The sequence below is a fragment of the Hyperolius riggenbachi genome, chromosome 2 (assembly GCF_040937935.1).
Source record: "Hyperolius riggenbachi isolate aHypRig1 chromosome 2, aHypRig1.pri, whole genome shotgun sequence".
In the NCBI taxonomy this organism is placed as follows: domain Eukaryota; kingdom Metazoa; phylum Chordata; class Amphibia; order Anura; family Hyperoliidae; genus Hyperolius; species Hyperolius riggenbachi.
In genome coordinates, this window is record NC_090647.1 from 64826383 (window position 1) to 64852366 (window position 25984).

The window sequence follows — 25984 nt, forward strand, 5'->3', positions numbered from 1 at the left end:
AAACAGTGGTAATAACTTGTACCCCAGTCAGATACAAGTTTAAAATGTGTGCTAAATTACGGTAATACAGTACCTACAGCATACGACCTCGCTTCATGTACTTTTATCTTATTGGAATACTTTGCATACAACCATGATCTGTTCTAACCACCCCCACTCATATGGGGCCCCCTTCATTTATTCTGCACAGGGGCCCATCGTTGGCTTTGTCCGCCACTGCTCTGCACTCAAAACACACATTCCTAGAAAGCTAAAACTTAAAGATGTAGTAATAAAACAACTAGGTTGTTTGTTTGTTTTATTGTGGCATGATAGAAAAACAGCCTGTTACAAGATCACATCTTTACAAATAACATAGCATCCAATCAGTTTACACATCAGTCCTTTGCAACAAAGCATGGCATAGCTAACGCTAACATTGAAACAATGGAGGATCTCAGCTTCCAAAATGAACTGCAGGGATTTTGCACTAGACCAATTCACCGGCGTTGAAGTTCCCTCTTCAGAATTGGTCTGGTGCTGCCCCTACCCACCGATGATGCCAGATCTCCTCTTAACTCTAGTGTGAAGAGGTAGAGATCATACCAAATCCCTACTGCCCTGTTCATTCAGAAATGGAAGGAGTATGGCACAACTGTAAACCTACCAATACAAGGCCGTCCACCTAAACTCATAGGCCGAACAAGGAGAGCGCTGATCATAAATGCAGTCAAGTGGCCCATGGTGACTCTGGACGAAATGCAGAGATCTACAGCTCAGGTGGGGGAATCTGTCCATAGGACAACTATTAGTCGGGCATTGCACAAAGTTGGCCTTTATGGAAGAGTGGCAAGAAGAAATCCATTGTTAACAGAAAAGCATAAGAAGTCCCGTTTTCAGTTTGCCACAAGCCATGTGGGGGACACAGCAACCATGTGGAAGAAGGTGCTCTGGTCAGATGAGACCAAAATGGAACTTTTTGGCCAAAATGCAAAACGCTATGTGAGGCGGAAAACTAACACTGCACATCACTCTGAACACACCATCCCCACTATCAAATATGGTGGTGGTAGCATCATGCTCGGGGGGGGGGGGGGGGGGGGGTGTTGGGGGGTATCTCTTCAGCAGGGACAGGGAAACTGGTCAGAGTTGATGTGAAGATGGATGGAGCCAAATACAGGGCAAACTTTGAAGAAAATCTCTTGGAGTCTGCAAAAGACTTGAGACTGGGGCGGAGGTCACCTTCCAGCAGGACAACGACCCTAAACATAAAGCCAGGGCAACAATGGAATCATTTAAAACAAAACATATCCATGTGTTAGAAGGCCCAGTTAAAGTCCAGATCTAAATCCAATTGAGAATCTGTGTCAAGATCTGAAACCTGCTGTTCACAAACGCTGTACATCTAATCTGACTTAGCTGGAGCTGTTTTGCAAAGAAGAATGGGCAAGGATTTCAGTCTCTAGATGTGCAAAGCTGGTAGAGACATACCCTAAAAGACTGGCAGCTGTAAAAGGTGGTTCTACAAAGTATTGACTCAGAGGGCTGAATAATTACGCACACCCCACTTTGCAGTTATTATTTTGTAAAAAATGTTTGGCATCATGTATGATTTTCATTCCACTTCTCACCTGTACACCACTTTGTATTGGTCTTTCAGGTGGAATTCCAATAAAATTGATTCATGTTTGTGACAGTAATGTGACAAAATGTGGAAAACCTCAAGGGGGCCGAATACTTTTGCAAACCACTGTAACTATGCTGTGTTCCTTTTTTTCTTTCTCTGCCTGAAAGAGTTAAACATCAGCTATGTAAGTGGCAGTTCCTGTCTGAGTCAGCACTGGGTCAGACTACAGTGTGACCCTCACTGATAAGAAATTACAACTATAAAACAATTTCCTAGCAGAAATTGCTCCAGAGAGCAGAAAAAAGATACAATTGGTCAATAGTTCATAGATTTTAGCTTTGGCATATTCATTGAATGTGTCATTGAGCAAAAACAATCAAACAGTAAAAACTTAAAAAGTAGATTTAAATATAAATAAAACTGTGGAATGTCTTAAAAAGTCATTTTGAGGATAGAAACAATTGTTTATTTCATTCGTTTATTTTCACCTCGGGTGTCCTTTAACTCTTCCTGTACTGGAAACAATATTAGACTAATATCTCTGCTGCTCAGTGGCGTAGCTAAGGATCTGTGGGCCCCGATGCAAGTTTTACAATGGGGCCCCCCCAAGCACTCTATACATAACAATTGATACGGCGCACCAAAACCTGCCAATGACAACCACAGTGTCAGAGGTACAAGAAGGGGATGGGGGGCAGTTTGTTAATGATTACCACTATTCAAAGTATGTATAGAAGTGATTATTTTGAGCACAGGACCAATAGAGAGCTAATACTGTAGTTGAGGGAGGGCCCTTTGGGGCCCCTCTGGCCCTAGGGCCCCGATGCGGTTGCTACCTCTGCACCCCCTATTGCTACGCCCCTGCTGCTGCTTATGTTTTATTTCTTAGCTGTACTACACATACAAATCATTATATCATAAGTTTATTTTCACTTCAGATTCCCTTTAAAGGGATACTGTAGGGGGGTCGGGGGAAAATGAGTTGAACTTACCCGGGGCTTCTAATGGTCCTCCGCAGGCATCCTGTGTTGGCGCAGCCACTCACCGATACTCTGGCCCCGCCTCCGGTTCACTTCTGGAATTTCTGACTTTAAAGTCTGAAAACCACTGCGCCTGCGTTGCCGTGTCCTCGATCCCGCTGATGTCATCAAGAGCGCACAGCGCAGGCCCAGTATGGTCTGTGTCTGCGCAGTACACTCCTGGTGACATCAGCGGGAGCGAGGACACGGGCGTGCAGGCGCAGTGGTTTTCTGACTTTAAAGTCAGAAATTCCAGAAGTGAACCGGAGGCGGGGCCAGAGTATCGGTGAGTGGCTGCGCCAACACAGGATGCCTGCGGAGGACCATTAGAAGCCCCCGGTAAGTTCAGTTCATTTTCCCCCGACCCCCCTACAGTATCCCTTTAAGTTATCTATGTTCATTATCATAATACTGTATTGTATATTGGATTTATACTGTATGTTTTCAGTCCGTCCTGTTGTTACTTTGGCTCTTACATCTGCATGAATGCCGCCGATGGTTGGATCCTGCCTGGCCAGCTACAAATGGTACATGAAGAGTTCCTTTGCCAATAACATGTAGTGACTTGTAGAGTAACACAGATGCGGAGCAGTGCTACTGCATGTCTCCTGGTTTCGTCTCCTGTTAGGCTTGTCTCACAGATCTCAGCAGGGATTTTGACATCTCGGCTGAATCAGCAGGCTGCTCTGCTTGTTAAACAGGGCTCTGCGCTACAGAAGCAGACAGAAGGGCAGCGGTTTCCTCTTCTAAAGCAGCAAAAGATTTTCGCTTTAAATGTCAGTCCTCTGCCAGCGATTGGCTTTCTCAGCGCCGACATGAAACACCACTCACATCTGCTGGCGCTTCTGCTGTACGTTGCTGGCAGGGTAGGTGCTGGAGGTGGGGGGGGGGGGGGAGGAAGGGGGACGATGATGCACAGCGCACATCCTTTGTCAAAGTGCTCTTGCCAGGGCATTTCTGTGTGGCAGCCAACATCAAAGGAGGAGGAATCCAGTGGGCAGCTGACATGCGTGCTCCAAATTCTTCTTTAAAGACGTTCTCCGGCCGCTAATAATAACTGACTTTCATCTGCTTAATGTGTTGACATTTTAATGAACTATTGAAACAATAGTCAGATAAACCTCCGTTTCGGTATTAGCGATGAGACAACATGTTGGAAAGAAATCACAGAGTCTTAACGGAATGAGATGCATTATTAGGGTACTAAGGACATTACTGGCAAACTTTCATTTGCCAGAAGGGTTCCTTTAGAACGCGTTTCCACTTTGTCGGTGTGCTTAGTATTAGTATAGCGAGACACACTTGCACTGGCACTTGCTGTAATGTGAGAACACCAGAGGAGTAGCTAGGGGTTTTGTGCCCCTCCCCCTCTGGACAAAATGGGCGTGACCAATGTGGTTGTGGTCATGGGTGGAGTCAAATGTACAAATGCTGTTTAGATAGCCAGATGTGCCCCCTTTTCCCATATAGATAGATATAGATAGATATGCAGGGCCGGGCTGAGGCAGAGGCGAGAGAGGCTCAGGGCGCAGTGTAGGAGGGTGCGCAAAAGTCACTTAGCTATCATTCCCCTATTGTGTTTGAAGCTGAGATGATACGAAAAGGGATACATGGCACAAGTGGTGGGGGGGGGGGGGGGGCTGGGGTTGGGGGCCCTGGGCACCTCTTAGTCTAATAGCAATCAGTGTGTGACAACTGGGATGGGAGGGATGGAGGGGCGCACTTTGGTGTCTCAGCCTTGGGTGCTGGAGGACCTTGTCCCGCCTCTGGCAATATGTGTCCCCCTTCCCCCCATTTAGATAGCCAGATGTATGCCCTTTAGATAGCTAAATGTGCCTCTCCTTAGATAGCCAGATGTGCCCCCTTTAGATAGCCAGATGTACCCTGTTTTTTCTGCTGATGTTAACGCTTCTGCAATCATCTGCAGAGGGAGGGAGAAAAGCAGCGGCACTTCGAGCAGCCAGCGAGCTGCCTCTCACGCACGTGGGGGTGCAGAGGCCGTGCTGAGCGCCCTCATAGTGCTGAACCCAGGGACATATGTCCCCCTTTGCCCCCCATAGCTACGTCTCTGGAGAACTCACCTGAATCCCTGTAGCTGTGCCATGCAGTCACACTATACATTTTTTCCTCACATGCAAATCGGACAGAAGCCTGTCTCAGTAGGCTGCGTTTTCCCTGTCCGAATTCACATGCAGGGAAACCCAGCGAATAACCCCTAGTGGAAATGAGCCCTAGGGCTGATTCCACACTGATAAGTATTACGAGCTCTAAACAGTGGCGATCTTTTCTGTTGTCAAAACTGCTGCCTAAGGGGACAATCCTGCCATGTATATGTAGTTTGACTGTGGTTTGGTTGAGGGCACTTGGAAGCCAGGCAATATGCATTGTTTAAAAGGAAATAAAAAAAGTTAAGTCTACCCGACTATGGTTACCCCCAGGACCTCAGGGTACAAAGCATAAGGAATGAGGCCAGGAAGACTCGAGTACCACCAGGACCACACTAAGGCAGGAAGTCTAACAGAGTCCAGGTCAGCAACAGGTATTCAGAGGCAAAGTACAAATCATTATACAAAGGCTAATCCAATAACTTTCCAGAACAGAGGTCATACACAGGAGATCAGAAATATCACGGTACCAGAAGAGTAGGCAAGAGAATGATCAGGTATAAATTCAAAGGTCGGTCCAGGCAGCAATCCAATAAAAGGGTCAAAAGACCAAGCAAAGTTGTACACAGTAATCCAAGAATAATATCACATCCAGAGTAGCACAAGGCAGCTATCTTTATCACAAACAATGACACAATGAACAGAGAGAGCAGGCTTAAATAGGCAGAGAGCATCATGGAACCACAAATCCCAGCATCTAATTGGCTGCTGAATTGTATTGCAATCAATGCGCCTGCAGTACCCATTTTTGGCCACTAATGGCGCCATCTAAGACCATAAAAAGAGGGAAGAGACGTTCACAGAGGTGCGTGGAGGTTGGGTGTAATGGCCGTTTTGTAACGCAGCTTACAAAGTGCAGTGGAAGTGTTGCAGTATAACGGGTTGGGCTATCGTAATGCACATGCATGTAAACAGTAAAGGTGAAGTATACCTTTGATTGACTGTGTGATTTAATGTACTCCATGCAATTAGCATGCCAATTTTCCAAACCGTTGCACAGGGAATGCAACGGCCACTGTCTGTGGACGTAGCCCAAGTCTGCTGCCATACCCTCAGTCATCATCCTTCTGCTGCATGATTGGACAGCAGGGAGGTAGCATGTGCTGCGGCTCCAAGAAGATTACCACCCGCTAGGAATAAAGAAAACCTTACGTTGGAAGAGGAGAGTGTCAGAGGAGGAGAGCAGTGGGTAAGAGGGCTGGATTTCTGGAAAGGCTGCAAAGGCCAGGTCCTTGGGCAGCTGCAGCTGGGTTGCTACATATGAAAGAGGAGGCAAAAAATGGAGAGCAATGCATTAAAAAGGGAAACTATTGCCGAAAGGGAGCGGTTCATGAAAGAAAGGGGTTTATATACATGGAGAATACACATGGAAGAGGGGGCTGCACATGGAATGGGAGGGGTGCAGTACATGGATGATACACACGGAAGAGGGGGCTGCACATGGAATGGGAGGGATGCTGCTGTACATGGATATTACACATGGAAGAGGGGGCTGCACATGGAATGGGAGGGGCTGCTGTACATGGATGATACACATGGAAGAGGGGGCTGCACATGGAATGGGAGGGATGCTGCTGTACATGGATGTTACTCATGGAAGAGGGGGCTGCACATGGAATGGGAGGGGCACTGCTGCACATGGATGTTACACATGGAAGAGGGGGCTGCACATGGAATGGGAGGGACACTGCTGCACATGGATGATACACATGGAAGAGGGGGCTGCACATGGAATGGGAGGGGCTGCTGCACAAGAAAGGGAAGACACAACATACTTGGCTTAGGGGCACAAAAAGTATAAATCTGGCCTCGATGGGTGGGGAGGAAGTATTGGAAGGCTACCTTTCACCGATCTGCTCTGCATGATCTCCACTGCTGTCACCAGGGCCTCCTGCTGTCACCACCAAAGGTGAGTTTCATAATACTGAACTACAAAATGACAAAACCATTATTGCCATTCCTGAAAGATTAGATGCAGCATTCAGAGAACCATCCTGCATGGCAGCGCACACAGCTCTATAGAGCATGACTAATAAGGCACAGGCGTCATGCCTACATCGCTGTTTCAGTTGGCAGTAAAGTGGGAAGTGCGAGAAAACAGAAAATGTCATCAGGGAGCCAGAAATACAACAAGTGACAGTGATCTCAGGTGACGCTGGATCCAGGAATCCCCACAGAAATAACAACATCGGAATGTAACTAATACTGGATAGAATGGATGAATATATTAAAATGCAATAAACGTCACAGGCTATGAGACGCGCTGTGCATCAGCATGTCTGGGTGTAAAGGGATGCTTTTAGTGGCGTAGTTAAGGAGCTATGGGCCCCAGTGCAAGCTTTACACTGGGCCCCTTAAGCAGGGGCGTAACTAGACTTAATAGGGCCCTATTGCAAAAATGATAGCACGGGGCCCCTTGGTCCCTGAACCCCATGAGGGTCATGTGACTGGGAGTCAGCGAATGGCAGCAGGGAGTGTTCTGATGTGAAGCAGCATCTGGAAGCAGAATAAAAAAATTACAGCTACTCGCTACTCTGCATGGCGGGAGGAGGTGGCAGGGACCTTTTTTGAGCGAACACAGAGGTTTTTGCTAATTGGCTACAGTTGCGGTTGGGGAGAGGGTGGGGAAGGGGGAGGGGCCCTCAAAGCCTCTGGGCCCCCCTGCGATGGTGGGGATCGCAGGGGTGATTGCTACCCCCATGCCCCAAGCACTTTATACATAACAATTGTGACCTGCCAAGGAGAACCACAGTGTCAGAGGTGCAAGAAGGGGATGGGGAACAGTTTGTTAATGATTACTGCTATTCAAAACATTTATAGGCATGATTATTATTAACCAGACAGGACATTTTGAATCAGGTTAATCTTACAGAAAAGCAGTATGCTTTCAGCTAGTAAGCATTCTTCACACTCTATTCCTGTTGACTGACGATATTAGAACATACAATCAGAAGCAGGTAGAAAGATTTTTTTTTATTACAAATATAAATATCATCCAGATACGTTAATTACTAGGGATCTTGCAAGGATTGCGAGGTACTCATGGCAAATAGATAAGACCCTTGGATTACTTAACGCCTACATAGACTCAGGCTGACATGGAGAGTTTTTTACAGACCCTACCTTGTCCAGTGTATGCTTCTGGGGTCTGGAAAAGTTAACTGTATGCTACTGAGCAGGAGGAGGGGGGGGGGGGGTACAGAATCCAATGAGGCGAGCCCATGCTAATTTCGCTGGGGGGGGGGGGGGGTGTTTCCTGTGGCTTATTGCTGCACCCCGGCTCCTCCTGACAATGTTTCACCTAGAAACCCTGTTACCGCTGTGCTCCTTTGGACTGGAATGCAGTGTTTTGTCTTTCTTTCACTGCTTACAATGAAGGACAATGAAGGAAGCTCTCAAGGGCCACATAAAATGGCAAGGAGGACCATACTTGGCCTGCGGGCCTTTTTTTTATTTTTGTCACCTGTGGTTTCAACACATTTTCAAAATGTCTCGTATGACTCCCGCTATAGATATACGCAGGGCCGGATTTACCATAAGGCACTATAGGCACGTGCCTACAGGCGCCGGGTGATGGAAAGGTGGCTCCCACCCCTACCCGAGCGCCTTCTTCTCTATGTGGAGTCATGATGAGAGTGTAAATGAGAGGTTACTCACCCAGCTCTCAGTATTCCACTGATGAGATCTACCTTCAACTGGGGTCACCTCTAGTTACTTAACCCATTCAGGTTCCGTCGTTTTCACGTGAGAAATGTTCACCTCCCATTCATTAGCCTATAACTTTATCACTACTTATCACAATGCACTGATCTATATCTTGTTTTTTCCGCCACCAATTAGGCTTTCTTTGGGGGGTACATTTTGCTAAGAGCCACTTTACTGTAAATGCATTTTAACAGGAAGAATAAGAAAAAAATGGAAAAATTCATTATTTCTCAGTTTTCAGCCATTATAGTTTTAAAATAATACATGCCTCCATAATTAAAACTCGCGTATTGTATTTGTCCATATGTCCCGGTTATTACACCGTTAAAATTATGTCCCTATCACAATGTATGGCGACAATATTTTATTTGGAAATAAAGGTGCATTTTTTCCATTTTGCATCTATCACTATTTACAAGTTTAAAATAAAAAAAATATAGAAATATTTCATCTTTACATTGATATTTAAAAAGTTTAGACCCTTAGGTAAATATTTACATGGTTTTTTTTTTATTGTAATGTTTTTTTTTTTTTTTATACTAAACATTTTATTTGGGTACTTTTGGGAGGGTGGGAGGTAAACAATAGATTTATAATGTAAATGTGTGTTAATTCTGTTTGTTTTTTCAGGTGTAGTATTACTTTTTGGCCACAAGATGGCGGCCATGAGTTTGTTTACATGACGTCACTAAGCGTAGCACGCGCTTAGAGTGACGCATCAGGAAGAAGACGGCCAGAAAAAGCTCAGCTTCCGAGAGAAGCTGTCGCTTTTTCAGCGGGGGAGAGGAATCAATGATCGGGCTCCGTAGCTCGATGCATTGATTCCTTGGCTACCGAATCCGCGGCCGGGAGTGCGCGTGCACGCGCACGATCGGCCGCGGGGGGCGCGCGGTAGCGCGCATGGTTCCTGGACGTAGAAACTACGTCCAGGAACCAAAATAGGTTAAAGAGACTCTGTAACAATTTTTTCAGCCTTATTTCTTCTATCCTATAAGTTTCTATACCTGTTCTAATGTGGTCTGGATTACTGCAGCCTTTCCTAGTTTCACAGTGGCTGTATTATCTCTGTTATATAATCTAATCTTCTTTCCTCTGACGGCTTTGTCGGGCTCAGGCACTCAGGCAGGAATGTGCTGGTCTGCTTGTGATAGGGAGAAGCTATACACACCCTCTCCATGTCCCCTTCAGGCACGGTATGAGTCACAGACTGAGCTTCTCTCAGCCTATAACATGCTGGTTAGCAGCCATGTATTTGTTTGTAAACACTGCCTAAAAATGGCAATTACAAGCCAGGATTGCAGCAGGGAGAGGCAGAAACAGCACACAGGGGCCCAGGAGAACATAATGAATAGAATGGTATGCTTTTTATTGTAAGAATTTTAGAGTACAGATTCTCTTTAATACTGAGGGCACCTTTGGCTACATCATACTAAAGGGCACCTGTAGCTACCTACCCCGGGCAGGGGAAGTAAGGGAGAAGGGATAGCTGGTCCAGCCAGCACATTTGCATTGCAGTTCAGAGGGTGTTCGTAGGTTCATGGAGGGTGAAGTCTAGGGTGCCAGGGTATCTGTGCTTATAAGCTCCTCTGATGTAAATCTGGCCCTGGATATACGGGCTCTGTCACTGCAATATTCTGCAGGGGAGCTCAGCTAGAGACAGCAAAGTAATTGTTTTGTGTTTGCTTGCTAGATACAAATGTCTGCAAGCACTGATGCGTGTAATGTCCCTGCGATATGTATTGATATGATCTTCCATTTCTATACACTGATTGGTATTCATGAGGCAGAGTGTAATAACTAGTTACAGGCCTGAGTGCATGACTCCATCCTCGTTCTCATTATACAGAACGAGAGGCAGAAATCACATTGTTATTTGAAATTCAATTCCATTTATAAAGCACAAGAAGTATAGAGAACCCGGCTGGGGACTTGGAAATAAATATCAGGGAGGCAAATAAACCGCTTGCTGCTCATTAATTTTTTCCGGTGCAATTTGATCTTTTCAGATACGAATAGAAATGTCTGGGATTAGCCAAATGGCGTTCTGCGAAATTTGCATTGTGTTGCTGCATTCTGGTCAGAATTAAAGGACCGCTATAGTGAAAAGTTGAAATTTAAAATACCTGGGCACACATGCTTAGAAAGAGGAACATTTCTCCCAGATTAAAATGCACCATAACTTACTTGTCTCCTATGTTCCTGTCACTTACACCAGGTAGTAAACATTTGACAGATCTGACAGGTTTCAGAATAGTCCATCCCTGCATGGGAGATTCCCAGGGCACTTTCACACTGAGGCAGTGTGGTGCAGTGAATTTACCCCCCCCCCCCCACCGCAGCCTAATTAAAATCTATGGGGGAGTTCACACTCCCCATGTTGTGGTACGCTGCGCCGGAAGCGCCGTATATAACGCGCGTCCATACCTACGTTACCGTGCGGCTCCTGCGGCATCCTGCAGTAATCTGCCTTGGACCGGAAGTCATGCAAGTCTATGGTAATGCTTTCAGTTTTCAGTGCTGCGCATACGCGGAAGCATACCCATTGCCCAACAGGAAGTGAGTGTTACCTCCTGCTTGGCCGGATGCCAGATGGGGATTACCGCATATTATCACTGTAATCCCTGAAGGCCTGTTTTTGGCGGTGCGGCCACCGCCAGTCTGCAGTGTGAAGCCGACCTCAAGGTTTTCTTTATGTTGAAAAGCACTTGAATAGCAGTTGCTAAATCCAACTGCCAAAATAGGGTGCCAATAAGTAGGGAGGCTGGCTAACATCTCGGTATAGATCCTTTCCAAGGATTGCTTTTTCAAAGCCTGACAGATCTGTCAGATTTTTACTCCCCACTTTGGGGTGGATTCATAAAGCATTACCACATTTAGTAATGCAGAAAACAGATGACTTTACCAAACACTTAAGAAAATGTCAATTCATAAAAGCTGTTACCGCATGAAAAGCTTAAATTACCGAGCCGTGAGATAAATTACCGATTTGTACGGTAATTACCTCAAAACATGTCAGTAAATGTCAGTTCATAAAGCTGACAACAAGCGGTAAAGCCAGAAGCAAAACTGCCTGCTTTTAAGTGGTGAAAAGAATGCGGTATCTGTGCGAGGAGACTGTGCTGAGAGCGTGACTCAGAAGCAGAGGCAGCTGTGACTGACAGGAGCAGGGAGCCAATAGAAACAGCTCCTGTCTCCTGCAAGTCTGAATGTTGGAACCTGATAGGACCCGCAGCCTTCTCAGGCGGGACAAGCTTTTAAGTCCCCCAGGCAGCAGCAGAGCGAGATCAGAACAAAACAGGCATCCCCTGAATACCTTAGGCTGTGCTTGTTTAACCTCTTGGGTTCCTGTTAAGAGCTAGTGGGGAAAAACACCTAAGAATGGCATGTGTAAAGTTTCTAGGACGTTAATCTAAGCTGTGGCAATTAAATAGAATGTTAATAATGACTAATAGACAGATTCAGAGCAGATTCAGAGCAAGCAGAGGCAGTATAACAAAACATGTACATCTAAAGGGATGTCGGGGTGCCCCGCAATGCCCTCACTGCACGGAACAGCTTGTAACAACACAGACACTCCACACTGGTCTCCTGTTACTGCAAAGGTTTTTGTCAATAGGCTTTGGTAATTTACCACACAAAAGTCCGAATGTGTTATTTTCCCGACCAGATTTTTTTTCACACAGCCTTTTATGAATTGACCCCAATAGAGTGACAGCAAAATAGGAGAAGAGTAATTCATAGTGTAAATCATTTGAATCAGGGAGGAATATACTTCTTATAGAATGTGACTGTACACAAGTATTTTCAATTTTCCAATTTCTCATGATAGTGGTCCTTTAAAGAGACACTGAAGCGAAAAAAAAATTATGATATTATGATTTGTATGTGTAGTACAGCTAAGAAATAAAACATTAAGATCAGATGCATCAGTCTAATTGTTTCCAGTACAGGAAGAGTTGAGAAACTCCAGTTGTTATCTCTATGCAAACAAGCCATTAAGCTCTCCGACTAAGTTAAGGCCCATACACACGTCGGATTTTAGCGAACGACCCGTCGTTTGAACGTTCCGTCGTTCGGACATTTTCGCGTCAAATCCGACGTGTGTACAGACTATTGTTCGGGTGATAAGACTAGTTACCAACGATCCGCCGGACGGATCGCTGGTAACCAGTCTTATCACCCGAACGATAGTCTGTACACACGTCGGATTTGACGCGAAAACGTCCGAACGACGGAACGTTCAAACGACGGGTCGTTCGCTAAAATCCGACGTGTGTATGGGCCTTTAGTCGTGGAGAGGGCTGTTATCTGACTTTTATTATCTCAAGTGTTATTGGACTATTTACTTTTCCTCTGGCAAAGGAGAGTTCATTAGTTCACAGACTGCTCTGAAAGACTCATTTTGAATGCTGAGTGTTGTGTAATCTGGACATATTATAGAGTGATGCAATGTTAGAAAAAACAGTATATGCCTGAAAATAAAAGTATGAGAATATTTTCTTTGCTGCTAATCTTCTAGTAATTATTCATAGTACACAACCAATTCATTATATCATATATTTTTTTTCGCTTCAGTGTCTCTTTAAGCTACCTACAGTATAGAATACAATCATGAAGTGAAATGTTATTGTATTTGCATCTTTTCTCCAAATGACAGTATTAATATAATTTAGTGATTTTCTTCCATTATGTTCTCTAGAGTTGAATGAAGGCTATAAACAAGTGTACATACAGTGGGGGAAATTAGTATTTGCTACCCTACTAAATGCCCACGAAAAAATGAAAAGTTTGTCATCTCATTTCAATGTAAAGAGACAAAAATAAAAACAAACAAATGAAAAACAACCCCCCCCCCCTAAAAATAAATAAATAAATAAATAAATAAATAAAAATTATACATTGCTTTACCTATCATTATAGGGACCCCGAGCAGAGGAATAAAATGAAAATCTGAACTCACCTGGGGCTTCCTCCAGCCCCCCTGTAGCCCGCGAGGTCCCTCGGCTTACTCTGAGTCCCTTCTGTGGTCACGCTGGAGGCTTCATTAGGTGCCCGACTTCGGCAAAAGTCATGCACAACTGCGCCTGCACGGCCCATCGGGGCACCCAGCTCACCCACGTGGCCATCACAGCAGTTAAGTGTCCTGCGCATGCGCGGTTCAGTCTTTTGAGAACCGGGCATACGCATGACGCTTACAGCGACGGGCGCATGATTGAGCCAGTTGCATAGACGGGCTGCACATGCGCAGTTTCCGAATTTGCGCATCTAACAGAGCCGCCAGCGGGACCATGGAGGGGACCCAGAGGACACTGAAGGACCTTGCGGGCCACAGGGGGCTGGAGGAAGCCAAAAATGTAAGCAGTTAAATTCTAACAGAACCAACAGGTTCTCAACTAGTCCATCTCCTCGTGGGAGATTTACAGGGTTTTTCTTTGTTTTTGAAACCCCATTTGTTTCTAAATCATGGATAAACATAGGTGCAAAGCATTCTGGGAGATCTCTACTCAAGTCCTCAAGGCGCATGTTGCCCCATTACCCCATGTAATTTGTCAAAAATCAGCCCAAGGACTAAGTGCAACAAACCCCCATACATACACATACACACTCACGCACAAACGCATGCACACACACTCACACACGCTCATCCTTTGGATTTTGGAGATTTTTTAGTTTTACTTTGAGTCACCTTTTATTCCAAATTAATTTCTGAAAGATTTTGTTAATCGGTTTAAAGGTCTTGAGTTTAATCCATGTGGGGGACTTACGCTAAGTACACACATGCAATAATTGTCAGGCAACAATTTGGGGCCCTGATTCTATACAGACACTTCACTAGCCTTCAGACTAGTTGTATGTTCTGTTGATATGGGGGGGGGGGGGGAGGTACGAAGAAAAACAATGCAATCGGGGATGCTTGGGAGCTGTTAAAGAGGAACTCCAGTGAAAATAATGTAATAAAAAAAGTGCTTCATTTTTACAATAATTATGTATGGGATTTAGTCAGTGTTTGCCCATTGTAAAATCTTTCTTCTCCCTGATTTACATTCGGAAATTTATCATATGGTGACATTTTTACTGCTGGCAGGTGATGTCAGTGGAAGGAGATGCTTCTTGCTTTTTTTGGCAGCATTAAACAGCTATTTCCCACAATGCAATGAGGTCCACAGAGAGGAAATAGTCAGGACCATGGTCCTGACATCACACTGTGGGAGGGATTTCACCACAATATCAGCCATACAGAGCCCCCTGATGATCTGTTGAGAAAAGAAAAAGATTTCTAATGGGAAAGGGGGTATCAGCTACTGATTGGGACAAAGTTCAATTCTTGGTTACGGTTTCTCTTTAAGGACCTGATGTGTCAGATCATCAAACAACATTGGGCAGTCGCTGTACACACACTAGATGAGCGGACAATAGTCGGCCAAAACGGTGGATACCGGCTGTTTCAGCCAACTTTTATCTAGTATGAGTACGTACCTACAGTATACAGCGCATCAGTTTATTTTCACTTCAGGTTGGCTGTAAAGGGTTTAGGCAGGGCAATTTATATGCTGTAACCTGCGGTGCTGTAAATAATTTGTTGACATGTACGTATATGTAATGAGTTACAGGCCACTTGCAAATGAGAAAATCTTTACCTATTACCCAGGCAATAATGAGCAATTCCATCCAGGAGAAGCCGGAGGTTTTCATGCGGAATATCTGCTTGGCGTTGTCAGTGATGCTCTCGTTGGGAAGGATCTTGGTGCCTTCGAACCTGTCGGCGGCATTCATCACCAACAGACCCAGGAAAATGGTAAATGAGGCAGCGTGGGCCACAAACTTCATGAAAGGTCCTCGCATGATTCTACCGAGCTGCAAAACACAAGACAGAGTGTGAGCTACAGGAAGCCATAAATCCCTAACAGGGGGGAAGTTCCCAGTCCTGATTAAAGGAGTGAAATTACCACTATCAGCTATTTTATTATCTGGCTCCCTCGATAGCATTCAGTCCCAATGGAGATTGATGTTGGATTCTGTATAGATCATTACAGCGGTCTCCTGGGGAATAGAACAAACGTAGGCTGCTGCGAGCATGTGAACTGTGCTGATAAGCAAGTCTGGATGTGGATCTGAGAATGCATCACACCTTCAAATGCCAAGGATGTCCTCTAAATACCAAAAACAGAATAAAGGGAGGCTGCAGACACAGGAGCTTTTACACGTTACTGTTGCAATGCGATCATAGTGTGAGGCATACAGTAGCATGAAAGTATGCCTCACTGCCAATGTAAACAGGCATCTTCCGCCTTTAACTGCTTGAGGACCGCAGTGTTAAACCTCCCATAAAGACCAGGCCATTTTTCACTTAATAGGCCACTGCAGCTTTAAGGCCTCTCAGTACACAAGTGATCCCACCCCCTTTTCTCCCCACCAACAGAGCTTTCTGTTGGTGGGGTCTGATCGCCCCCAGATATTTGTTTACTTTTTTGTAAATATTTGTTTTATTATTTTTCAAATATTTTTTTTTGTATTACTTCCTCCTTCCCCCCGCCAGCAAATCAGTGTGATCAGCTGTCATAGGCTTCAGCCTATGACAGCCGATCACCCCTGAGCCTCTGGAGGGGACAGCCGTGTCACACTGCCTTAGATCGCAGCGCTGTATAGCAATAAAAGACGGCAGTTTCACTGTCTAACAGTCTCCCAGCGATCGGCGTTAGGCAGTCCAGGGGCTGCCGCCGCATCCACGCCCATCGATGTGACGCGGTCGGCAAATGGTTAAAGTGAACAGAGTACCATTTTTAGGCCCCCGGGCATCTCAATAGCACATTAAAAATGCATATTAACAATGTGGCTCTTTACAAATAAAAACCCATTCTACCTTCTTTCAACATTGAAATGTTTGTTAGAGGCTTTTATTGCTCTACTTCTGCGGCCTGCCATCCTCAGAAAGAGCAGGCAGATAAATACTGCTGTAATTCGTAGTAGCAATGAACAAACAAACACTTTCCTCAGCAAGGGGGGGGGGATTAGTACACTGCACTTCAAACACTTTAGAGAGTCACACTTGATTACATTCACACCTTCCCCTGGATAAATAAGGGGGGGGGGGGGGATGACAGTTCCTACAGCTATAAGAAACCAGGACCAACCGCAGAAAAAAAAGCTGCTTTTTTATTGTTAAAAAAAAGAAGAAGAAGAAGAAGAATGCTGCTTGGATCCCTTTAACGCAAGTGCAACCACTCCGTCATCTCAACAGAATCCGTTGCATCGCACTGCACCGTGTTTAATGTGATAGCCTCATAGAACTCTCATTATATTGGTGTTGTATTGTGCTGATTTTGTCCATTGCAACATGATGCAACAAACAACGTGTCAAAGGACCCCAAGCCCCAAATGCCACAGCAGCCTTCATCAACCTTTTTAAGGTACGTACTTACATCCAATTTTGTTTGGGCAAGGATTGGCCAATGTCACTACTTCCATGTAGTATGAGAGCTTACCTACACAGTCTGTTTATAGTATCCACAAACTGTTGGTCCTCATGCTACACTGAGGTGGTAAACAGGCCATTTCGATGGACGGGGAGGTGGAACACTGCCCAGAGCTCAGCTGCGTGGGGGGAGCAGCGGTGGATGTATGCCGAGCGGCTAGTAACTAATCACAATACTCACGATGCTGAGATGTACGCATGTACTTATCTCCTGGTCCGATGTTCCATCTCATACTAACAGCGCCCCCTAGGGGGTTTAATTTTGAAAGTGGCTTATATTCTTTTTTTTTTTTTTTTTCTTTATAATAGCTTACTTTACACTGTGACCATTTTGTGACTCACCATATAGTGCTCCCCATTATAGCATATCTTATAAAGGGTAGCCCATTATAGCACTACGCATTATAGAGCTCACTCTCATAGCAGTATTGCTCCCTAAATTGCAGCACCCCAATTATAGTCTTCCATATTAGAGTGCCCAACAATATTGAACCCCCTTTTACACAGGTATCGCAGGAATTGAACAGAGGCGCCAACAGGATAAAATATGCTAAAAACTTTAAAATTGCTGAGGAGGCAGGGGTGGACTTACCTCCTCAAAGCAGACATAAAACTGTCAATTTTCAGAGGTTTAGATGTATTAATATACTCCAAAAAAAAAACAGTTGCAATGCGTTTCGCAGGTGTGGCCCGGCTTCATCAGGCAATAGGGGATGGAGCATACAGCAACAAGTGTCTATGTCTCAGCCTAGCGCCTTTACATAGGTATATCTAAAAAGGCAACAATATATGATGCAGTGTTGCACAGTAAAAAGGGATGCTGATGAAAAATGATTACATCTTCTATAACATGTACAAACTATCTCACAGAAGGAGAGGACATTGGGCTTGATTCACAAAGCGGTGATAACTCAGTTATCACGCCTAAAAGACTTTAGGCGTGATAACCTGTGCACCACTGAGTTATCACCGATTTGTGCTCCTCTTCGTGCAAAGCTCCCGCGCGCAAAGTTTTGCGCGCGCAAACGTGCACGCGCGCGCGCAAAGTCCCATAGGGCTCAATGGGTGCTGCGCGCGAAGCACGGTACACTGCGCGCGCAGCGCGGTGCGCTACGCGTGCAAAATTTTGCGCGCGGGAGATCGCGCGAGTTTCTTCTTATCACGCCTAAACTGAGTTTAGGCGTGATAAAGGGCTTTTCACAGGCGTGCAAACACTTTGCACCGCTTTGTGAATCAAGCCCATTGTGTTGTAGTCAATAGTCACATATGCAGAATAACTGCAACTATGTTTATTTACAGACTTCAGCAGCTGTCTACAGGAAGCTGTCTCCGTATATCCAGCCAGTCAGAAAAACAGAAACCAACGATTCTCAGTCCAGATAATCTTATGCCTTAAACAAGTATAACATTGTCACCTACAGGCCAGAAATACGAACACTACACATTGCCCAGAGGAGCTTACAATTTAAAGTGACTCCGAGCTCATAAAAAAAATGAAAGTTGTACTCACATGGGGCTTTCTCCAGCCCAGTGCTGGTCGGGAGGTCCCACGCCGGCGTCCTGGCTCTTCTCCTTCTCCCCGCTCCGGAATGGCTGACAGGCCGCAGCCCGGGCGACACTCTCCCGAGTGTCGGGCTGCTCCTTCCGTGTATGACGCGGATTACGTCACACGCCGGCAGCCTCGCGTCATCACGGCGGCCGGCGTGAAAGCACTGCGCATGCGCGATTAAAGCGCGCAGGCGCCGTACTGCCACGCCGGCCGCCGTGATGACGCGAGGTGGCCGGCGTGTGACGTAATCCGCGTCATATGTGGAAGGAGCAGCCCGACACTTGGGAGAGTGTCGCCCGGGCTGCGGCCTGTCAGCCATTCCGGAGCGGGGAGAAGGAGAAGAGCCAGGACGCCGGCGTGGGACCTCCCGACCAGCACTGGGCTGGAGAAAGCCCCAGGTGAGTACAACTTTCTTTTTTTTTATGAGCTCAGAGTCCCTTTAAGGTTGCCCCTTATTAAAAACATTCTTTATTTTAATGCTCATCCCCCTGAAAGCCAAACACACCTCCAGAATCGCTGGAATGCAATGATGTGTTTATTGTACAGAGCCACTATAGTGCAACATGTATACAGATTGCTTCGGACTGGTTGATCCTCATTCAGTGCATGGCATGGGTTAATATGGCTCTATGGGTTGGATTTGAAACACCCAGAGGTACAGATTGCCCAGCCAGGCAGAAAAACAGAAACTAACGATCCTCAACAGTCTAGATAATCTTATGCTTTAAAGAGACTCTGAATCGAGTCTAAATCCACATTTTTAACTTTTATTAAAGTTAAGAACTATAGCTAGTGCTAAACCGCCGCATTTCCGTGGCAAAACGAGGGGTTTATACCCCCCCAAATCCCCTGTGCAAAATGCACAGCTTTCTTGGATTTTGCTGTCCATGGAGGCTTTGAGCTGCAGCGCTGCCTCCATGCGTGTCAATCTGCCGGCGGATCTCCGCCTCTCCCCGCCCCTCTCTGTGAAGGCAGACTGAGAGGGGCAGGGAGAGGCGACAATCTGCGGGGGATTGACGCGCGAAGAGGCAGAGCTACAGCCCTAAGCTCTGCCTCAAGCAGGAAGCGCTCCCCGGATTTAGCACAGGGGATTTGGGGGGTATAAACCCCTCGTTTTGCCATGTGTATGCGGCGGTTTAGCACTAGCTTAGCTATAGTGCAAAAGTTAAAAATGTGAATTTAGACTCGCTTTAGAGTCTCTTTAAAGGACATCTGAGGTGAAAATAAACTGATGAGAAAAACATTGGAGTATGCCAGTGTTCAAATCTATGTAAACATTGACCCTTTTTTCTCTTTTCTGCTCTCAGAAGCCATTTACTGACAGGAAAGTGTTTTATGGCTGTAATTACTCATCAGTGAGGGTTATGCTATTATAGTCTGACCTAGTCTAACCCGGTCCCGACCCAGACAGAAACTGTCACTTGCATAACTCATGTTTAACTCTTTCAATGAAGAGAAAGAAAAAAAGGAACGCAGCCTAGTTATTTGTGTGCTTGGCACTATACATACACATGTCTATCTTATCATGTCAAATGTCAGTTCGGGTATCCTTTAACCACTTAAAGAGACACTGAAGCGAGAATAAATCTTGCTTCAGAGCTTATATTCAGCAGGGGCATGAGTGCCCCTGCTAAAACGCCGCTATCCCGCGGCTAAACAGGGGTCCCTTACCTCCCAAATCCCCCCCTGCAAAATCCACGACCAACTTGGTCATAGATTTTGCTGCTGTTGAGGCAGGGCTAACGGACGCAGCCCTGCCTCTCAGCGCTGTCTATACGCACTGATAGACGCTCATGGAGGCAGGGCTGCAGCCATTAGCCCTGCCTCACCAGGAAGAGATCCCGGGACTCCACGAGGGGATTTGAGAGGTAAGGGACCCCCGTTTAGCCACGTGATAGCGGCGTTTTAGCGCTGAATATAAGCTCTGAATCGAGATTTATTTTCGCTTCAGAGTCTCTTTAAGTCTATCCGGACAAATATATCCATCCATATAGACTGTGCAGCTCCTGCTGCCTGAGGCGCCTGCCGTTAGCAGCCCAATCAGTGAATGGGAATATAGTTCCCATTCACCGATCTAAGTCCCCCGCAGAAAAACCGATGGTCTCTTATCAGAGACTGCAGTCTTTGTGCAAAGAAAAAGTTCCCTGTCCTCTTTCTAGTTCCTGGAAGTGTGATCGTACGCTTCCAGGACTTTTTTGACTGTGGTCATCTTGTGGTCAAATAGTAAACTGCACCCACATACATTTTTTATAAAATAATTACATTACATTTAAAATTAGCTGTTTACCTCCCACACCAAAATTACCCAAATACATTTTTCAATAAAAAAAAAATTACAATAAAAAAAAAAAAAGAACAACATAAATATTTACCTAAGGGTCTGAACTTTTTAAATATGCATGTCAAGAGAGTATATTATTATATATTTTTTAAATTATAAGCTTGTAAATAATGATGGACGCAAATTGAAAAAATGCACCTGTATTTCTAAATAAAATATCGGGGCCATAAATTAAGATAGGGACATAATTTAAACGGTGTAATAACCGGAACAAATGGGCAAATAAAATACATGGGTTTTAATTACGGTAGCATGTATTAATTTCAAACTATAATGGCCAAAATCTGAGAAACAACAATTTTTTCCATTTCTTTCTTAATCTTCCTGTTAAAACGGATTTAGAAAAAAATAATTCTTACCAAAATGTACCACCCAAAGAAAGCCTATTTAGTGGCGGAAAAAAACAAGATATAGATCAATTAATTGGGATAATTAGTGATAAAGTTATTGGCGAATGAATGGGAGGTGAAAGTTGCTTGGATGCATAAGGTGAAACAACACTGTAGGGTGAAGTGGTTAAACAAATATAATAGTGCCACCTACAGGCCAGAGGTATGAACACTATACTTTGCCCAGATGAGCAATAACATAAGGAACTTTTTAATAAGGTGCACCCTTAAATTCATTATGTTATTGCTCCCCCCCCTAACCTCCCCCCCCCCCCCCCACCCCCGGCAGCCTCCATATCCCTCTCACTTTAGGTGTCCCTTAAACATAAATCCACCACGACTCAGCATGAAGCAGGTCAGCTCTGTATCCACACAGACCAGTTTTCTCACCTCCACTAATAACCAAACAAGATACATGAATGATTTAAAATGGCTGCAATTTTGCTTGCCCACAGTGGTCTTATCACCATGGAAACCTCTCCAGACGGCATGTTAATTGGGGTGGTAAAACATTGCAAGCTGCTAAAATGAGAGCGAATCGCATGCAAATGGAGGAGCCTGAGTTACATATTTTCACCTGCTGTAATCAAGTCACCACCTGGCTTTTATCAAAGCTGCAGATTAAATACTTATCATGGCCTTATCATCTTTATTCACGTTTCTTGTTATTTTTTAGTTAGTGTAAGCAAGTAGTGAGCAAAATGTAAGATTTGTACAAGTTCTGCAGAATGCATTGCAGCCGACTGGTTAACGGCAAGAGGGAACAATAGCAGTTCCCTGAAGAATATGTTCAATAAGGGCGCCAGGAAAAAAAGGGCCCAGGGTGAAGCTGAAATTGAAAAATATCTTCTATAACAATGAAAATGAAGAAATATTTATAGTTGTAACGAGGATCGTAAAACGCAACAAAATTGATACGTGGGATGGAAGGTCTCACTTACCAAGAAAGGTTAGATAAACTGGGTTTATTTAGTCTAGAGAAAAGACGCCTTCGAGGAGATCTAATTAACATGTATAAATACATCAGAGGGCAATATAAAAGCTTGGCGGATGAGCTTTTTGTCCCTAGGCCTTCTCAAAGGACTAGAGGACATGATCTGCGCTGGAGGAAAAACGTTTTAGCCATTTATTTAGGAAAGGGTTCTTTACAGTAACAGTGATTAAGATGCGGAATGCATTGCCACAGGAAGTAGTTATGGCAAATTCTATATCTGCATTTAAAGGAGCTTAGATGCTTTCCTTGCGTTGAAAGACATCCATGGCTGCAATTACTAGGTAATGCCCAGTGATGTTGATCCAGGGATTTTATCTGATTGCCATCTGGAGTCGGGAAGGAATGTTTTTCCCTTTAGGGGCTAATTGGACCATGACTTGTAAGGGTTTCTTGCCTTCCTCTGGATCAACAGGGGTATGTGGGGGACGGGCTGGAGTTGTACTTTGTTATCTGGTTGAACTCGATGGGCGTATGTCTTTTTTCAACCCAAATAACGGAAGCAGGAAATTTGGGCGCATGAGGCAGGTGGACAAAAAGGGCGCCGCCATTCACTCCTATAATAAATATCGTTTAATCGGCGCCCAACAGGAAAAAAGGGCGCCGGAGAAAAATAACGTTTTAAAAGCGGCGCCCGGAGACTTTTAATGTTTTATAACTGCTTCTCATGATTACACATTATTTAATGATTTATAATTTTTTACACATTATTTTTAAACGGAAAACAGTACAATATTTTTTAAAACGTTTTTAAACGAAAAATTGTAAAATTTTTCTTTTTCAAAACATTCTTTTTAAACGTAAAACCGCAATATTTTTTAAAACGTTATTAATGCTTATCACAGGGGGTCTTAGGTTTAGGCACCACCAGGGGGTCTTAGGTTTAGGCACCAACAGGGGGGTCTTAGGTTTAGGCACCAACAGGGGGGTCTTAGGTTTAGGCACCACCAGGGGGGTCTTAGGTTTAGGCACCACCAGGGGGGTCTTAGGTTTAGGCACCACCAGGGGGGTCTAGGGGTTAGGGGTAGGTACAGGGAGGGTTCTGTGTGAGAGTGGGGTTAGGTATAGCTTTAGTAACATTCTTATTAATGTTTTATAAAACGTTATTATAAATTTCACTTTCTAAACAGGGAAGATTAACGTTTTTACAATTGCCGATTTCATACACATTATTTAATGATTTATAACTTTAAAAAACATTATTTTTAAACGAAATACAGCACATTTTTTTTAAACGTTATTCACGCTTATCGTTTAAAACCGTGCGCCCTTTTTTCCCAGCGCCCTTTTTTAACGTACGCCCAAATAACTATGTATAACTATGTATTGATAACCAAGCTGTTTCACTTGTTTTATTTTGCTGCCTGAAAGAGTTATTTTCTAGGCATGGAAGTGACAACTTGTGTCTTGTCGGTATCTTGTTGGGAATATAGTAAACATCACTGATAAGCAAATTACAGCCATACAAGTTTTCCTGGCAGAATACAACGTCTGAGGGCAGAGAGAGATAAAATACATGAACAATTGACCTTTTTCTAACTCTGGGACACTTATTAGGCTGCCACTGATTAGAGACAGTAAAACATTCAACCTACTTTGTAATTGTTTAAATATTTAAAAAAAAAAAAAACAGGGATACTTCAAAAAAGAGTCATTTTTAGGAGTAGGAGGATAAATATAATTGTTTATCTCATCTGTTTATTATCATCTTGGGTTCACTTTAAGGGGAATAGCAGGAACAAGACAAAAAAAATAATTTTTCAAAAAGACCAACACTATTGTTGCAATCTTCCAGCAGTGCAGTAATTGTCTCACCTTGCTGCATGGTGCAATCCAGTAAACCATGGCGAGAAATGGTAAACCGACGGCCACAGCCAAAACCACCAAAAACTTCACTGCTGTGGTCTGCTGTCGTAAGCCTGACAGGTTCTCATACCAGATGGAAAGAAGTTGCTGTTGACAGTTCGGATGAGCTACAAACTTAAAGAAAAGAAACAGATGCATAACTGTACAATCTGCAGACATCCATCATTAGTTACAATATAGATTGTGTCACATAGAAAATGCTCTCATTGGCCTTTGTGATACAGCCCAGGAAATCTAAAGCACTGATTGGCCGCTGGCCAGAGTTAAGCTCCATACACACGCTCAACAGTGGTCTTTTATGCAGCACAATTATCAAACAACTTTTGTTGTGAAACAAGTTGAACAACCAAAAAAAAAGTTGCTTGCTATTGCTCAAAGAACAGTTAGATTGACGGCTTATCAGTTCTTTGAACAATAGCAAGCAACTTTTTTTTTGGTTGTTCAACTTGTTTCACATCAAAAGTTGATTGATAATTGTGCTGCATAAAAGATGGCTGTTCATTGTGTGTATTGGGCTTTAGGCTAGGTCCACACTAGGCACGGTTGCAGGACAGAGCCTGCGGTCCGTGGACCTAGCCAAACCTGAAAGCAAATGGATCCATGCTGCTTTTTGCAGCATGATCCATTTGCGTTTTGGATGGAGGGGGTAGCAGGCAGGACGGGGGTGGCAGCGGTCAGCGGAGAGGGGGCTGTCCCCCCCTCACCTAGGTCCCCCGTCCCCCTACAGCTAGTTTCTCCAAAAGTTTTTCAAATGTAGAAAAGCGGCGAGCAGGGAGCTTACCTCCTCCTCCTTGTACTTCCTCCGATCGCCGCGTCACTGCCTGCAATGCCACCCTCTATACTTCGGAGGGCGGCATTGCAGGCAGTGACGCAGCGAACAGAGGATGTACAAAGAGGAGGTAAGCTCCCTGCTCGCTGCTCTTCTACATCGGAACAACTTTTGAGGAAACTAGCTGGAGGGGGTAGCGGGGACTGGGGACCCAGGTGAGGGGGGGACGTTCCCCCTCCCTGCTTGAATGCTGCCACCCCCGTCCTGCCTGCTTTCACCCTCCAGCCATGGCCCTCTCTCTCCCCTATAGGCTGGGACCCAGAAACAGATCCGTTTCTGTGTCCAAAATGGCCTGTGTAGAGGGGGATCCGTTTTCCTATTGCCTGTCACTACCCCTGCGTGTATCCGGATACATGTGCGTTCTGTAAAAATGCTGCAAATCCGTACCCTTAGGGACGGATTTGAAACCGGGTCCCCGCAAACGCATATGGATCCGTTTTTTGTTTGGGTGAAGACAGCTAATATTTTTAACATTGCTATACGTGTCTCCGGGTTTAATCAGGTTTAAAAAATCGAAACACAGATACGGTTCCGGACGTAGTGTGAACTAACCCTAACTGACTAATTAGCTCTACTCAATCCCCTATAATAAACAAAACATTATAGAATGGAGAGTTGCCGCTTGCACCCCGGGGAGAGGTGGTATTGCAAATGGATGAGGACATGTGTGGGGATACTTGTAATACCTACATAAAACGGGAAAACGCTAGGAGCCAGGCATAACAGAAGACAGACTAATGAGGTACCAGGAGATGTATTTGCAGAAAACAGACCAAGATTGTGAGTTGGATAAATGTGTAGGCTCGCTTACAGCAATGCGCTATGTAATTACCATTTGAAAGTAAGAAGGTTTTGATCACATTGATTTTGAAATTAACTGAGAGGAAATGTCATAAAAATGGCTTGCAGGAAACAGGAAGAGGGAGAGGAACTGGGAGAGGAACTGGGCACAGGTGACACCTGCGTTGTGGAACTCATCATATATCGTAGCACAATTTTTCAGTAATTTATGCTGCAGAAATTGCTCTGAATAAATCTCTAGGAAAATGAT

The 25984-nt window shown here is 44.7% G+C and overlaps 1 protein-coding gene across 1 annotated transcript in view; it reads right to left on the reverse strand.

Annotated features, from left to right (window-relative positions):
* Window positions 1-25984, reverse strand: part of TRPC6 (transient receptor potential cation channel subfamily C member 6) — a 292360-nt gene that overhangs the window by 55790 nt on the left and 210586 nt on the right. Inside the window, exons 4-5 of the mRNA XM_068266852.1 lie at window positions 24054-24218; window positions 15134-15350 (exon numbers count right to left, since the gene is read on the reverse strand). Of these exons, the coding sequence (XP_068122953.1) occupies window positions 15134-15350; window positions 24054-24218 (382 nt within the window). The remainder of the gene's footprint in view (window positions 1-15133; window positions 15351-24053; window positions 24219-25984) is intronic.